The sequence below is a fragment of the Meles meles genome, chromosome 10 (genome assembly GCF_922984935.1).
Source record: "Meles meles chromosome 10, mMelMel3.1 paternal haplotype, whole genome shotgun sequence".
Classification (NCBI taxonomy): domain Eukaryota; kingdom Metazoa; phylum Chordata; class Mammalia; order Carnivora; family Mustelidae; genus Meles; species Meles meles.
This window is the reverse complement of record NC_060075.1, coordinates 5916351-5931952: the sequence shown is the minus strand read 5'-3', so window position 1 is coordinate 5931952 and position 15602 is coordinate 5916351. Positions and strand designations below refer to the sequence as shown.

The following is a 15602-nucleotide window of genomic DNA, read 5'->3' as shown; positions in this document are numbered from 1 at the left end:
CCCGCCCCCCGCGGCCCAACCAACTATTATTAATGGAGATTGATGAGGCCGGACACGCCGCTTTGTGAAAGTTTGCGGCCGACGAGAAGGCGGCGGCAGCTGCTGGGCCGGTGCCCCTCCCTCCCCCCAACCCGCCCCCGCTCAGCCCACCCTGCCCGGGCGTGGACGTGGCGCGGGACGCGGGGCAAGGAGGGCGCACCGGGCGGGGCGGGACCACGACGCCCCAGGCCCCCGGGCCGCCGTCCTCCGCCGGACCCTGGGCCAGTGCCCGGCGTGCCTCCCCGCCCCCGACGCCCCTTCCCCGGCCGCCCGGAGAGCAAGCCCCAGCCGGACAGGACCTCCGCGCCCCCTCGGGCGGGAACGGGAGGCGGGACGGCAGGGGGCGCGCTCTGCCGCGGGGCGCCGCAGCTCGGAGCTCTTGGGGGGGCCCCTTTCCCCTCCGTAGTTTCTTCCCGACCCCATTCCGCTCTCCCCGGTCTCTCTTCTCCTGATACTGGCTCTTCCCCTTCCTCCTCGGTCCCTCCTCCCAAGCGCGGACTAGGTCAGCTCCTCAGGGCAGCCTCTGGGTAATTTCCTCGAGGACCCACACTCCTCCAAGTACTTACCATTCCTCTCACCTTTCCCCATCCCTTACGTGCTCTTCCTTCCTCCACTCTCCCCTTTCCTCCCGTCCTTCTATCCTGTTCCAATTTGATTATTCCTACTTCTCTTTCCCTATCCCCGTTGTCTTACTCTCTTTTTTCTCATTTCTCACCTATATCTGTATCTCTTGTCTGTCTGTCTATCTCTGTCTCCCTCCCTCCCTCCCTCTCCCTCTCTTCTGCTATTAATTTCCCTGATTGGCTCCCAGGCTGCGGCACCGCTGATGAGCCCTATTCATTCCTGGGCCTGACACTCTCGACCTGCCCTAGCTGATTGCTGGGGGCTGGCCCCAGGAGCGCTGATGAGCCCCAAGGGTCAGCAGCGCTAATTATTCGCTAATTGCAGATGACTCTGCTCACCTCCCCCATTCTCCAACACAGAAATACGAGCGTCTTTTACCACCCCCACCCCCTGTTCCCAGCGGTATAGTTGTCAGTCTAGAGGCAAAAGTCTCGGGCACTCTTGCTTGATAGGAGGCCCAGGTCAACCGGCAAAAAAAGGCTAACGACAGGCAAGTCAACAGGAGCGCGCCCCGAGTTTCGGGATCCAGAGTGCGCCTAGCTAGCTACAATGAAGGTCACCTGGCCGCTGGGAAACTGATTCAGGTGGGGCCGGCGAGAGCCAAGCTAGTTAAAAGTAACAGCAAAGCTGGGCCAGTTCAGGAACATGTAGCCTAGACTGGGAAAGTTACTTGGCTCAGGTGAGAAGGGAAACCCGTGCCTGAGGGTCTTGGTTTTTCTGAGCCAAGGCCGAGCGGGCAGGAACGAACTCAGGACCACAGAGACATTTGTCCAAATCAGGAGTGTCGTGATGGCCTAGTAACCACCACTAACGGCAGACTGACGGTTACAAGACAGCCTCCGGAAAGACACGGTCACCGGGGTGGGACAGAAAAGGGTGGGATCCTAGAGAAGACGTTTCTTTGGTTATGCTGGATAATTCGCCAGAGAGGTAAAAGGAGAAATGGGTGGTTTCCATGAAGTCTTGATCTGTCCTGGGCTGTACGTTAAACTCATGAAACCTCGTAGAGACAAGTCTGCTGGGAGAACGTCTGCCACGGACAACGTAGAGGGGGCCTCGCCTCAGGTCTGGGAACCCTGCCTCACTACTAGGGTTCTAGGATGGTCTTTGTACATCCTCCTCAAGATCTTCTTCAGAACCCCTCGTTAAATTAACCAAGCACCTGGTGGTCCCAAGAGGGAAGACCAGACTTCAGAAGTGTACTGTACTTCAAAAACGACAGGTCAGTACTTGGTTTGCTGGCTTTACGGTGTGGGATACACAACAGGAGGCTTATTGACTTGACAAATTATGGAGGGAGCTTTGGGTTACAATCCCTGAAATTAAAGCTATATGAGCAGTAACAACACCAATCAAATAAAGCAAGAAGGAAGAGACTTTTTTTTTTAAAGGAACGGCATTTTTTTTTTTTGTATAGGTGATAAAATTACATAGTACAAAATTCCAAAAGCTCAAAAGGACATATATATTAAACATCTCCCTCCCACCAGTAGCGCCCCCCAATAAAAGGCCACTTTAATAAGCCTGTCACTTCTCTGGTAGGACAGAATGGATCATGCACTGACAAGGACTCAAGGTTAAAGACCCTCTGGTCTTGAAGATGTATGTCACGAGCTCAAGCCAAGAGCTTGACTTAGTAAAGTGAAATCCTCTGCTCAAGCTGGCAGAGGGTTCAGCCTTAAAGCTTGTGCCAACAAATCCCAGCAGGCCACCAAGTCTGAAACGAGGCAAGTGAAACCCCAGGGTCTTTGTGTTGCCCTGGTGTGCCGCATGTCTGTGAGACACTGTATTTTTAAGCTGTTTGTGTCCTCGACCTGTCCCCTGCCATGCTAGGTCATGAAATGTGACTTCTGCATAGCCCATGACATTCACTAGCTAACCAGGATAAAAGCCAGCTACGTAGCGGCTGAAGCAGCCCATTCTCCTTCCCTGCCCGTTTGCAGGCTGTGGAACCGAGGCCAAATGGTCAACGGAAAGAAGCACGGGCTGGAGTAACAAGCCTTGGAGTTAAGTCCCTGTTCCGAGCCCCACAGAGCCAGGTAACCTTGGCCCCTCCGACTCGGCTCCACCTGTGAGAGCAAGTGATTAGGATCTACTCTGCCTAGCCCAGGAGCCAGGGCAAGGATCAAGCGAACATGAAGAAATGCGTTTCGACATCCCTTTCCCTCCTGTCCTAAATGGACGAAGGCGAGCACAGTGGTCGGAAAGTCCCTGGACCAGCGGCTGTCCTTCCCTTCCCCATCAGGACCGGGGAGACGCTGTCACTATCAACGCTGAACACAGCCGGCTCCCCTCTTCCCCAGGAGAAGGCTGTGCTGCTCTTACCGAGCCCCCCAGGCCCGCCGCGGGCAAGCGCTCTTCTCACTGTCCACAGCAGCCTTCTGTTCTCGGGCTGTCCACGTACTCCAGGATTTCACCCGCTGGGTCAAGGCTTGTAAGAGGCGTTGAACCTACCCTCTCTCTGCTTGTCCCTATATCGGACCGCCCCATCTGGCCTCCCCTTCATGGTGTGGAAGGCAGCCCCTAGGATACCAGCAACGAAGTATTCTAAAGTCAAAGCCGAAGTGTCTGTACCCCCGCCTCACTTATTGGCGGGAGACAGTCCACTCGCGATGGGCGTCGGGCCCTGCCCGCGGATACCCTCTGGTGGCGGCAGCGCGCAACTGCGTCAGCGTGAGCGGAGCGCAGAGTACTGCAGCGCCCCCTGGCGTTAGCCTGGGAGACGTGCGAGGGCACAGGAGCTCGGCCAGGTGAGCCTTCCTAGGGCGCAAGGCCTGGGCGCCCCTGCAGGATATCAAACTGGGAGCGCGCTGGTTGGGCAGGGGGGAATTGTACCCAAGAATCTTAAAGTCTAGTATGCGTGCGTGCAGGTTCATGTATATTCTTCGTGCCCAGTTACTTGAACCCCGTGTATCTGTTGTCTAAAATGCGTGCTGTTTGTGTGTGCGCACGCGTTACACGTGGGTAGGTCGGTGGTGGGGAGGTCCGCGCCTCCAGTGCAGGGCGGAGTCCTCACGGAGGCGTGAAATTGGTTTGGAGCAAACACATTACGGAAAGCAATTACCGGGGAGAGGTTCTGGGCCCGCGGGACCCGCAGCCAGGAGGCTGGGGAGGAAGCTCCCCGGCTTGCAAGAGTGTCTGTGGATGTCTAACCCCAGAAAGGACCTGCCTAACACGGCCTGCTAATGGCAGAACACATGAAGTTGGGCAGCAGACCCTCACACTGACCACTCTGCATAGGCTTTCTTCCCTGACTGCTATCCTCCTTCAAAAGCATCCTTCAGGGGCGCCTGGGTGGCTCAGTTGGTTAAGTGTCTGCCTTCAGCTCAGGTCATGATCTCCAGGTCCTGGGATCGAGCCCTGGATCCAGCTCCCTGCTTGGTGGAGAGTCTGCTTCTCCCTCTCCTCTGCTGCTCGCCCTGCTTGTGCTCTCTGTCAAGTGAATAAATAAGATCTTTTCAAGAAAAAAAAAGGCATCCTTCAGAGGATCCAGTACTCTCAGATATGGTCAGAAATCCTTCTCCCTTCTTAACACTTTGGGAGAGGCAACTGTCTCCTGGGAAGTCTTCCCAGGTCCCTGCCCCCTACATGCCCTCAGCCTCTGCTCCCACAAGTCTTGCATTCACTCCATTGCCCCTTGTAGTTGAACTAGTGATTCACACACTTGTTTTTCGGACTAGATGGGGAATTCACTGAGGGCAGGAACCAGTCTCATTCACAGCTGTAGATCTAGTGCCTAAAACCTGGGACTTAGGAGGTGCAAAATGAGGGATGCGGATGGGATTAAATACAAGTTCCATCAGAGTGCAGAAATACCATCAGAGTGCAGAAATACCATCAGAGTGCAGAAATAACTCTCTCAGGAAAGTCAGGGCCCTCCAGAGTCAGGATTCTCTTAGAACAGAGCTTTCAGCACCTTTCTCATGCCAACGATCCCATTTATATCGCCAGACCTGCCCTTATCTCCGAATTCCAGATTCCTAGGTCTAAATGACCCCGTGACATAGCCTCTTTCGGATGTGTAACAGGCAGCTCCGACTTCCTATGTCCCAGAGTGGCCGGCTCATTCCTCCCCTGCCTGTCCCTGGCTCATCTTCTCCGCCTTCGGAATTAGCTCCACCGCCCACCCAGTTGCTCAGCCCAAACACCGAGTCATCCGGGATTACTCTCCTTCAGCCCCCACGTCCAGCCCATCAGCATGTCTCCTCGAGTCTCCAAAGGGGGGGTCCCAAACTGCTTCCCCATCTCGGGGGGCTCTGGATGTCAGCAGAAGCCCCTAATGGTCTTGGACTCTCCCGGGCCTCTCCCCTAAGCCACTCAGAGAGCTTCTCAAAGCTACATCATTCATGGCACTCCAAGGCTCGTCCCCACTCCACTCGCGCGCCTGGGCCTCAGGTCAAATGTCCCTCCTCCAAGAGGCGACTTTCCTGTCGCCCGGTCTCCAGCCGCTCCAAGCACACTGGTAATCGCCGGGTGAATCCCCGGGGGGCTCAGCACGGAGGCACCCTGCCGCCCGTTTGCTTAGGGTCCCCCCGCACTAGAAGGTACTCCGGTGGGGACCGGAGAACCAGGCCGATGCGCGGCACCTGGCCACAGGGGCACGTAAGCCCTTGCCCAACAGACGCGTGGGCCTCGGGCATTCTCCCAGGGCTCTCCGCAGAGGCCCCCGGAAATCGCTGCCCAGCCCCCGTCTCACCCCCTCCACCCCGCGCGCCCGGGCCTGCGCGCTCAGGACCCGCCGGCGTCGCCACAGCTGGGAGGCCGGGGCTCCGTCGGCGGTCCGGTCCTCCCGTCGCGCCCCACAGCGCGGGTCAGCCCAAGGCCCCTGAGGCCGGGTGGGAAGGCCCGGGCCCACTCACCTCCGCCCCGCTTCTCCCAGGCTTCTCTCTCTGCCGCCTGCGTCCTTCAGACCCCGCCCCCCGCAGCCTCGTTCCCCTCCCGAAGTTGGCGGGAAAGTTGTGAACACCTGCGCGTGCGCCCTCTGGGGCCCTGGGAAATCTGTCCGGCGACCCGTGACGTCACAGATCACAGTGCACTTGATTGGCTGCTCTGCGTCCCCCGTCAACTCCATCTTCCTTCTGCGGTTGCAGGGCCACTCCTGCGGGCTGGCCCCTTGCGAGGTCTTAAAATCCTGGCGCTGCAAAGGCCCTCAGGGACTCCCTCCTTTCCTGTCTTACAGATGTGAGCAACTTGAGCCAGAGAGGGGAAGAAATTTAAGTGCCACTACCGACTGGCAGAGCTGAGACGGGGACCCCCGGCGCGTTAACTCTCAGCTCAGCTCCTGCCGCCCCAAAGCTAAATCCGAGAGAGGCAGGAACCAGGTGTGCGTCGGCGGCTCCCTGTGACCTAGACGACAGGCAGTAGCGAGGGTTGTTTATTCCAAACCTGAATCTTCCACTCTCGCCTGAGCCACGGTGACCCTCCCTGATGGCTGACACCTGCACCCACCTTTCACCGGCCGCCTTGTCTTCACCTCGGCGCCCCGCCCCGAGGCCGCCTTTCCCATCCTGTCCCGCCGTCCGCACTGCCTCATCCCTGCAGCAGCTCTTCTCTACCGAAGCCTGTTTGCTCACCCCTCCTCTGGCTGGTTGTCCTGATGCTGTCTCACCTGGTGGCCCTTGTATCACGTGAGCCACTGGACAAGTCTGCCTGGACTGCTAACAGCTGGTAGATGCCAGAGGGGGACGAGGACACAGCTGGCACCATGGGGCAGATGGGGGGGGCATGAGTCTGCCCAACCTGAGTCCCCTGAGTGACCAGCTCAGAGGAAGGCCTGCGGGACACAGCACCAGACAACGCAGGCGGGCCGATTTTTAATGCTCACACCAGGATCGGGTAGAGCAGAGGGGTGCCTCGGGAGACCGCCGACAGGAGTGCATCCCTTGCCACGAGTCCCAGCTGTCTCTCCATTAGACATCACCTGGCGGCGTGGTCTGTCCGCGTCTCTCCCTGGTGGGAATGGCAGCACCAACATCTGCCTGGGAAGTTGGACGTCCTGCTGACACAGTCACCTCGGGCCTGAATCAGTTCAACTCAGTTCTGGGTTGGGGTGCTGAGAGCAGCAGACCGGACCTCCCTGGGGCATCTGCTTTCAGGTCTCCCCAAAGGCAGGGGACATCTGGAAAGACAGGTGTGGATTCGGAGAGGCCCCATGGTTCAGGAGGCTGGCTGGTTCTGGCCAAGGCCCTGCCCCAAATTTTTCTCTTGTCTCCGACCCATCCCTCTAAACGGCTGGGGCTACCCACGGAACCCGGGACTTACCTAGTAGAGCACGTCCTCAAAATCCAGCTGCAGGTAGCGGAGCAGGCGGGGTGGCAGGGGCAGGCGGGGCAGGGCATGGGGCAGGCGGGCTGCCAGGTGAGCACGGAGCGCACAGCGGCTGAGATGCTGCAAGGATCTGGGCTGTCTCACCAAGGCGAAAAGGGAGGAATAGAAACGGTGGTGCTTCTGGGGACAGAATGAGGGACTCAGCGAGGCAGCCTTGGACAAATGGCACCCTTTCCTCCTAGAGCGGGGCAGGGGGGAGGCTGGTGGCCAGCAGGTGTCTATGGAAGCCTCTAGAAGTAGGTTGGGTGTTCACCCTGTAGGTCTTCTTTTGCTGGGACGTAAGTGGGTCTCTGGGTTGTTTCTCTGGGACAGGGTTGGGGGGAATGAACGGAGCTTCCCTGGAGGCAGTGAGAGTCCCTTGGGGCCAGGCAGACTGAGTGTGTGTGTGTGTTCTGGGCCCTGGAATCTGACCTGCAGTGTTTCGAGAGGCACCAGGCCCATGGCCTCCTCGGGAAGCTGCATGGTACTGTAGGTGTTCATCAGGACCTCAATGGTCCTCGGAGACTCGCACCAGCGCTCCAGCACCTGGAAGAGGCAGAGAGAGCACTTCTGGACTTCCCCCCTGCACCGCGGGTCCCCGGCCAGTCTGCACAGAATGGCCAGACGGTGATAGAACGGCTGCTGTGGGTTGAATTGCGCCCTCTCGAAATATGTTGAAGTCCTAATCCCCGTACATATAAATATGACCTCAAGAAATAGGATTTTGCAGTTGTGATCAAGTTAAAGTGAGGCCATTGGGGAGAGGATTCAGAGAGAAGGGACAAGGCCCACAGAGGCCTGGTGGGATCAGGTTGGAGCCATTTTCATTCTTTTATTTCTTCATTTAGTAAATATTTACTGAGGACCACTATGGGCTGAGCTCTGGGGACCCAGCAATGATGATGACTGGTCCTTGTCAGCTGGGAACTTCTATTCCAGTGGGAGGAAACAGTGTAAACACATCAACAACCACAGATAAGCTGTTACAATGAAAACGAGGTAGGCTAGGGACTGAGCTTATTGGGAGGGTGCTTTGTCCTATGGTCGAGAAAAGCCTCGCTGCCCCATCCCATCTGCCCAGAGCAGGTCTGGGACTGACTCCTCCTCCATCTCCAAGCCCAGCCCATCCCAAGTCCCCTCCACTCCGGGAAGCCGCGTGCGGTGGTTCAAACTGCATCTCTCTCTCCCCCTACGTTGGGGTAATGCCTAGCAGCTGTCCCGCACGTTATCTAACTTAGAAGAACATGAGCTAACGGGTTGAGCGCTAACTCTAGGTTAGGATCCCATCGAAAGGGCTTGATGTGTATGAGCTCAGTTCTCATACTAACCCTACCAAGCAGGCACACTCTTACGTCCCTGTGTTATGCACGAGGAAACTGAGGCCTGGAGACATTAAGCAACTTGCCAAGGGTCACGAGGCTTGTGCGCCAGGCTCCAGAGCCTGCACTCGTGGTTGTCACTTACTTCCAAGGTACCACACCATAGAATAGTGTCTGCTGGTGGGCAGGGCTGTGCTCCTTCTTACTGTCACCCATGAGGCTGCTGCAGCTTTTCAGCACTGTTCGCTAGAGACTGGGTTACATGCAACGAACATGCATTCACAGCGTTCCAGTGACTTGCCTATAGTCACAGGAACAAGCATCAAACCAGACCCCGGCTCTGGGTTTCCTGAGCCCCCAGTGGCTCCTGGAGAGCTGGCTGAAGCCGGCAGTGATCACAGATGACTCCTGGCAGGGAGACGGCACCTCAGCCAAGCGTGGAGCTGCTCTGGATTGTGGGAGACAGAGGCAGACTCCTTCCTGAACTTTTCCATCACCTGGGATGCGGCACCCAGACAAAGGAGAGGAATGGAGCACTTGGCTGTACCAGCCCCCTTGATCCCTAAGGCCAGGCAGCTCGGGGCTAGGGGCGGGGGCGGGCAGTGGGGTCTTGGGAAACCCTTTCACTGCTCCGCCTCCCCCTCCCGCCCTCTCCCTGAAGGGGAAATCATTAGCTGTCAGAGCCACCGTCAGATTACAGGGAATTGCTCGTCTCCTAATTATCTGGTGTTAATAGGAGATTAATTAGTGTTAATTGTTGATTTTCTTGTATTTTCCCAAAGGGGAGACCAATCTGCCGAACTCTCGGGCTGTTTAATTATTTGGTCTTGCTTAGGAATCTAGACAGATGCTTCTAGGTTTGTGAGTGAAGGGGAAAGGGAGGAACAGGAGAGGAGTGTCCAGAACCAGGCAGGGCTGGACGGTTCAAGACCCGAGATGGCCCGGAAGGATCTGCCCACAGCTTGCTGCCCTATATCCATTCTGACCCAGCTCCTCAGAGAACAGGGGTCCCCAACCCACTCCCAGCACCCTCGGTGACATTATACGGCCCCTCCAGATATGACACAGTATGGGACAGGGCCCCCTACCACAGCATCTAGGAGCACAGGTCTTCAAGTTGAATCTACTTCGGGAATATTTTGTTAATAGGATACGGCCAGGAAATTGATGGTGAAAGGCGTTTTCTCTGGTGCCAGGACAGCGGCTGCAGGTGTGGGGGATCCATATCCTGCCAAGCTCTCGGAAACGAGGACAATGTCAGTCTGCACAAGGTCAGGAGGCTTTGAACCTCATGACCCAAGCTCCTCGCGCTGCCCTGGAGGAGCCTCTCCCGTGCACGCGAGTCTCACTGAACAGACCCCACCGCCAGGCTGAGTTTCCCACGTGCTCCTCTCATCAGCTCACTCCCCTGACGAAGAAACAACTCCCTGAAGCTCACATCAGCCCTGGCTCCTGGCTTTTCAGGTGCGTGATTATCTGCCTTCCTGCCCTCCATCCACCTTCATCACACACGCACACACTGGTGCATGCACACGCATGCACAAGCGTGCAAGCACACATGTATTTATGCATGAGTGAGCCCATGTGCGTGCACACACACACACACGCACACGCACACGCACACCCCTCCTGCTGGTCTGCATGCTTGCCTCTGCCCCCTGTTGGGCTTCGCTGACGTGATGAATCAAAGAGTGTCTGAGGCTCCCTCTGGAGTGAACGGGAGCAGGTCCGAGGCTCCCCATCCCCTCACCCCCACGGCCCTCCCTCTGGCCCCAGCCCCATACCTTGGGGAGGGCCCCCGGCCAGACGCGGACGGCCCCGTGGTTGAGCAGAGCTCGCACCGTGTGCTCTGGGCTCTGGGCCAGGGCTGCAGCTGGGCCCTGCAGAGCGCAGTGCAGGGCCGTGTGGCCCCCGTAGTCCATGGCGTTGGCGCTGACGCCGCAGGAAAGGAGCAGCTCCACGACGGCGGCGTGGCCGCGGCGACAGGCCAGGTGCAGAGGCCGTTGCTTGTCCGGGTCCGCAGCATCAGCCTCGGCCCCAGCTGAGAGCAGCAGACCGCAGAGCTGGAGGCAGCGGGCGGTGGTGGCCTCCGCGTTGGCGGGCGACGCGCAGCGGACGTCGCAGGCCGCCAGCAGCGGGGTCCAGCCTTCGGCATTACGGGCGTTAGGGCACGCCCCCCGTCTCAGAAGCAGGTCTGCCAGCTCCACGTGGCCCAGCCGGGCGGCCACATGCAAAGGGGTCTCCTCCTCCTCCTCAGACCGACCATCCACTTTGGCCCCAAACCTCAGGAGCAGTTCGGCACACCTGAGAAAGGCAGGATGGGGGTGGGGAGGGAACTAGGGTCCTCCACTCCTACCAGTCCCAGCAGAGCAAGCCCCGGGGGGTACTTGGGTGACTCCTGCTTCTGTCCCTCCCGTCCCCTTCCATCCCAGCCATGTCGTGGGGCCAGCCAAGCCTTCTCTCCAAGCCTGCTTGCCCTCTGCAGGAGTGGCGCCCTAAACTCTTTGTGGGGGTGAGAGTCACACGAGCCCTCATGCAGTGAGAACGGGAACCCTTCTGAGGGCTTTACGCGAACTCATTTGTTTCCTCCTAGGTTCTGAGGCAGAAACTGAGCCCTGAGGGTGTGAGGACCTGGCCCACATTGGCACAGCCAGGAAAGAGAGCGGCTGGCATTCAGACCCGGGGCAGGAGGGCAGTTGGAGGGCTGCGCACACTGGGGCTGGTGGAAGAAGGGCGACATGGGACCTGGCCGTGGGTGCAGACGGAATTGGGGGCATAGGAAAAAGAACAACAAAACCAAAGTTGGCCAGCCAGATCTGCTCCAAGACGGCCCTCCCAGAAGGTCATGCGTGCCTGTAAGATCGTGTACACGGAAATTCAAGGTGAAGGTAACTTAGCCTCTTGGAGCTAGTGTCCTCGTTTGCAGAACAGGGACAATTGCTAACACCTAGACCGAAAGAAGTTGTGAGCGGCCCAGGAGAAAATGCCTAGAAAGGCCATGACAGAGGCCCTTGGCAGGGAGAGTGAGTGATGATGGATCACGGGGGCCATCATATTATCCTGCCCACCTTTCTGTAGGCTTAAAGTTATCCATAATAGGCTTAAAGTTATCCATAATAATTTTCTGTAGGCTTTCTATAGGCTTAAAGTTATCCATAATAATTTTTAAAATACTTCCATTTACTCGGGAAAGGACAGAATGATTCTCAACCAGGTGTGGTCTCCATATGGCTGGGCTAGAACATGGCCAGAGCCAAAAATGTGGGATTGTGTAGAGCTATGTTGTCTGATTCAGTGATCACCAGGCACACGTGGCTTCTGAGTGCTTGGATTATGACCATGCCTCATGGAGACATGCTGTGAGTGTCAAATACACGCTGATTTCGAAGACTTGGTACAAAAAAAGAGAAAGTAAAAATATCTCATTAGTACTGTGTACTGATTACATGTTGAAGTGACAATGTTTTGGATATACTGGGTTAAACAAAAGATAATATCACAATTAATTTCACAGGGGCGCCTGGGTAGTTCAGTGGGTTAAAGCCTCTGCCTTCCGCTCAGGTCATGATCTCAGGGTCCCCAGATCGAGCCCCGCATCGGGCTCTCTGCCCGCAGGGAGTCTGCTTCCTCCTCTCTCTGCCTGCTTCTCTGCCTACTTTTGATCTCTCCCTCTCTGTCAAATAAATACATAAAATATTTTTTTAAAAATGAAATTAATTTCACTTGTTTCACAGATATCTACACACCCATGTTCACAGCAGCACTATTCACAACTGCCGAACTATGAGCGCGGTCTCAGTGCTCATCAGCAGGTGCGTGGATAGAATGTAGCATCTTCAGACAATGGAATCTCATTTAGCCTGAAAAAGGGAGGACATTCTGACACCTGCTGCAGCCGGGATGAACCCTGAGGACATGGTGCTGAGTGCCGGAAGCCATTGCCAAAGGACAAATGCCCTGTGAGTACACTCATACAGCGTACTTAGTATAGTCAAATTCTAGAACCCAGAAGAATGGTGGTTGTCACGGGCTGGAGGGAGAGAGGAATGAGAAGCTGTTGTTTAGTGAGGACAGAATTCCAGGTTGGTTTTTTGTGTGTTTGTTTTGTTTTGTTTTTTAAAGATTTTATTTATTTATTTGACAGAGAGAGAGATCACAAGTAGGCAGAGAGGCAGGCAGAGAGAGAGGAGGAAGCAGGCTCCCCGCAGAGCAGAGAGCCTGATGCAGGGCTCGATCCCAGGACCCTGAGATCATGACCTGAGCCGAAGGCAGCGGCTCAATCCACTGAGCCACCCAGGCGCCCCTTGTGTGTTTGTTTTTAAGATTTTATTTATTTGAGAGAGAGTGTGAGCACAACAAGCAGGGGAAGGGGGAGAGAAGGGGAGAGGGAGAGGGAGAAGCAGACTCCTCATGGAGCAGGGAGCCTCAGGAGTCCCAAGACCCTGAGATCATGACCTGACCGAAAGACAGACACTTAACCAACTGAGCCAACCAGGTGCCCCGGAATTTCAGTTTTATCAGATTAAAAATGTTCTTGAGATGGTGGTGACGGTCACCTGATAATGTAAACTTGCCTAGTCCCACTGAACTGTGCCCTCAGAAATGGTCAAGACGGTAAATTTTATGTTACATGTATTTTACCACAATTTTCAAAATTAATTTCATCTTTTTGTTTTTGTTTTTTTTTCTTAAAGATTCTATATTTAAAATCATCTCTACACCCAGTGTGGGGCTTGAACTCACAAGCCAGAGATCAGGAGTCCCAACTCTACTGACCGAGCCAGCCAGGTGCCCCATGATTGCTCATTTATTTTTATAAGGCTACTAGAAAACTTTAAATTACACATTGTGTTCTATTCACAGTTCACATTGTGTTTCTATTGGGACATACTGGTATAGAGTACATCTTCGACCATAATAAGTCAATGGAGTCTGCTGAAGGATGCTGAGGTTAACAGGAGGTTAAGTAGCTCATGATGGAAGGGATAGAAATTTGGCCCCATTCAGGAGCAAGATGTGAAATTCATCGTGTGTGCGGTCAGTAGAGGGAGGGCCTCTATTGCATGTACAGTTACTTCATGGATTTGCCGAGGCTCCCTTTGCCAAGATTCCACACTCATCAAAAAATTGAGGGAGGGGGCGCCTGGGTGGCTCAGTCGGTTAAGTGTCTGCCTTCGACTCAGGTCATGATTCCAGGGTCCTGGGATCCAGTCCCGCACTGGGCTCCTTGCTCAGCAGGGAGTCTGCCTCTTCCTCTCCCTCTGTCTGCCTCTCTGCCTGCTCATGCCTTCCTCTCTCTCTCTCTCTCTCTCTCTGTGTCAAATAAACAGATAGACCCATCTTTTTAAATAAAGATTTTATCAGTTTCCTGTGAGTTTAGTTAGCTGAGCTCTGTCCCTAGGCCCATTTATCTGAGGGTTAGCCACCACTAGGAAAATGCCAAGACCTGCCCACAGGGATCAATGCATGCCTTAACCGGGGGCGGCTTTCCTTTCCAGACTGTCTGGAGCACTGCTGGAGAGTCAGCTCCCTGAGGGCAGGCTTATGTCTCAGTTACTGCTGTACTTAGCACGGGGCCTGGAGCACAGGATAGGCTCAGAAAAATGAACACTTAACAGTATTCCCGCTGCCCACAATGGATCCAGACAACTTCCCAACCCAGGCTCTGCAGCTGGGTCCCTGCCACGGTCCTATTACACCCCTGGGGAAGCAGAAACCATCCCAAGTACGGGCCCTTCCAAAGTTCCAGGGCCAAGGCCAGTGGCAGGATGGTTTGGGGAGCACTCCCATCCCGACTCCCGAGCCCAGCCGAGCTCAGCAAGCCTGCCTGCACGCCCCTGACCTGCTTGCTCATCCTCCCTGTGGTCTTGGCTCTGACCCCCCTTCCCCCACTGAGGGCAGGATGGGGACGGGGCTGAGGGGTCACTCACTCAAGGGTGCCGGCCCCCTGGCAGAGGTGCAGGGGGAGCTTTCCGTCCTGGTCGGGGATGTTGGGGTCCGCTCCTGCCACCAGCAGCACGTGGACGCAGGCGGCGTGGCCTGCAGCACAGGCTTCGTGCAGGGCGGTGCGGCCCCCGGGGGCGCTGTCAGGCCGCGCCCGCCGCCTCAGCAGCAGCCGCAGGACTTCCGTGTGGCCCCGGCTGGCAGCCACGTGCAGCGGCGTGGTCAGCTCCTCTTCGTATGTGAGAGACCAGAGTCCTAGGGAGAGAGGGCGCGGGGGCCTCAGACCCTGCAGGGAGGCTGACAGCCACCAGGCAACAGAGGAGGTGGGCGGAGGCTGGCAAGAGGGAGCCCAGAGCTCCACCGCCAGCCTCCCCTCTCCCACTCAGAACCCCCCGTCCCCCCTCACCCCGTGCCCCTGGCCCGTACTCAGAGCGCGGATGTTGTAGCGGAAATCCCTCCATCGCTCTGGGTCGCTGGTATCAAAGATGGAATCTGGGGCCAGGCCGGTGCTGGAATCCGCGAGGATGCGGGAGACCGAGCCCACGTCCCCCGCCAGCAACGCCTGCCAGAAAGCCAAGGCAGGTCCCGAGGCCGTCCGGGTGACGATGGGTCCCGGGGCAGACTCCGGGTTCTCGGCAGACCCTGTGTTGGGCTTCTCCACCAGCCTGGCACAGAGGGCGTGTCTGTCACCGGGGGGTTCTCCCTGCCCCCTGCACTCTTCTGGGGACCAGCTCATGAGGACAGAGCACGTAAGAGCATGTGGGAAGAGGAGTGGGGGAAGCTGGGGTTGGGGGTCAGAGGCAGAGGGAGGGAGGAGGAGGAAGGAAACACGGACAGATGGAGGGAGAGGGTCTCTGTGTCCCTGAGCTGAGCCTGACCCGGACACGCGGTTCAGCAGAAGCTATTCTGGGCTCCGCATGACTTCGCTCCCGAGCCAAGGCTTAGGCAAGCCTCTGGGCAGGGGAGAAGTAGCCAGGGGCTTCTCCTTTCCCTCAAGCACTTGGTAACTCGGCGTTGCATCGGGTCAGCCCAGGACCCTGCCCCTTAGCCCTCCGCCCCTGGCAGTCCCTCACCTCTCTGGTGGCTGCTCCAGCGAGGCTCGGCGGCCCGGGACTCCAGCAGCAGGTCGGCTGTGCTGTGTGGGGGAAACAGCTCCTGCAACCTCGCCAAGTCTCCAGTGTACAGGGCGTTCTGCAAGGCCATGTCGCGGCATAGCAATGGCGACCGCCGGGTCGGTTCCCAGACTGGGCAGGACTGGGACCCCCAGATCCGGCAGGCTGGGGCCGAAGGAAGGCACCTCAGGTGGCCTCCCCAGCGGGGAGGGGAGCTCCTTCTCCCAGGCATGGCCAGTCTCTGGGAGAGAGGGGCCGA

General features: G+C 56.9%; 1 protein-coding gene across 1 annotated transcript; it reads right to left on the bottom strand.

Moving 5' to 3' along the window:
• Positions 1-6709: 6709 nt before the first annotated feature.
• On the bottom strand, positions 6710-14967 carry ASB10 (ankyrin repeat and SOCS box containing 10). Its single transcript, XM_046021580.1, has 6 exons — positions 14658-14967; positions 14219-14486; positions 10073-10592; positions 7402-7515; positions 6925-7110; positions 6710-6781 (listed from the first exon to the last, which is right to left on the bottom strand). Exons 1-5 carry the CDS (start codon positions 14965-14967, stop codon positions 6925-6927), a joined length of 1398 nt encoding a protein of 465 aa, XP_045877536.1. The 3' UTR covers positions 6710-6781.
• Positions 14968-15602: the final 635 nt, after the last annotated feature.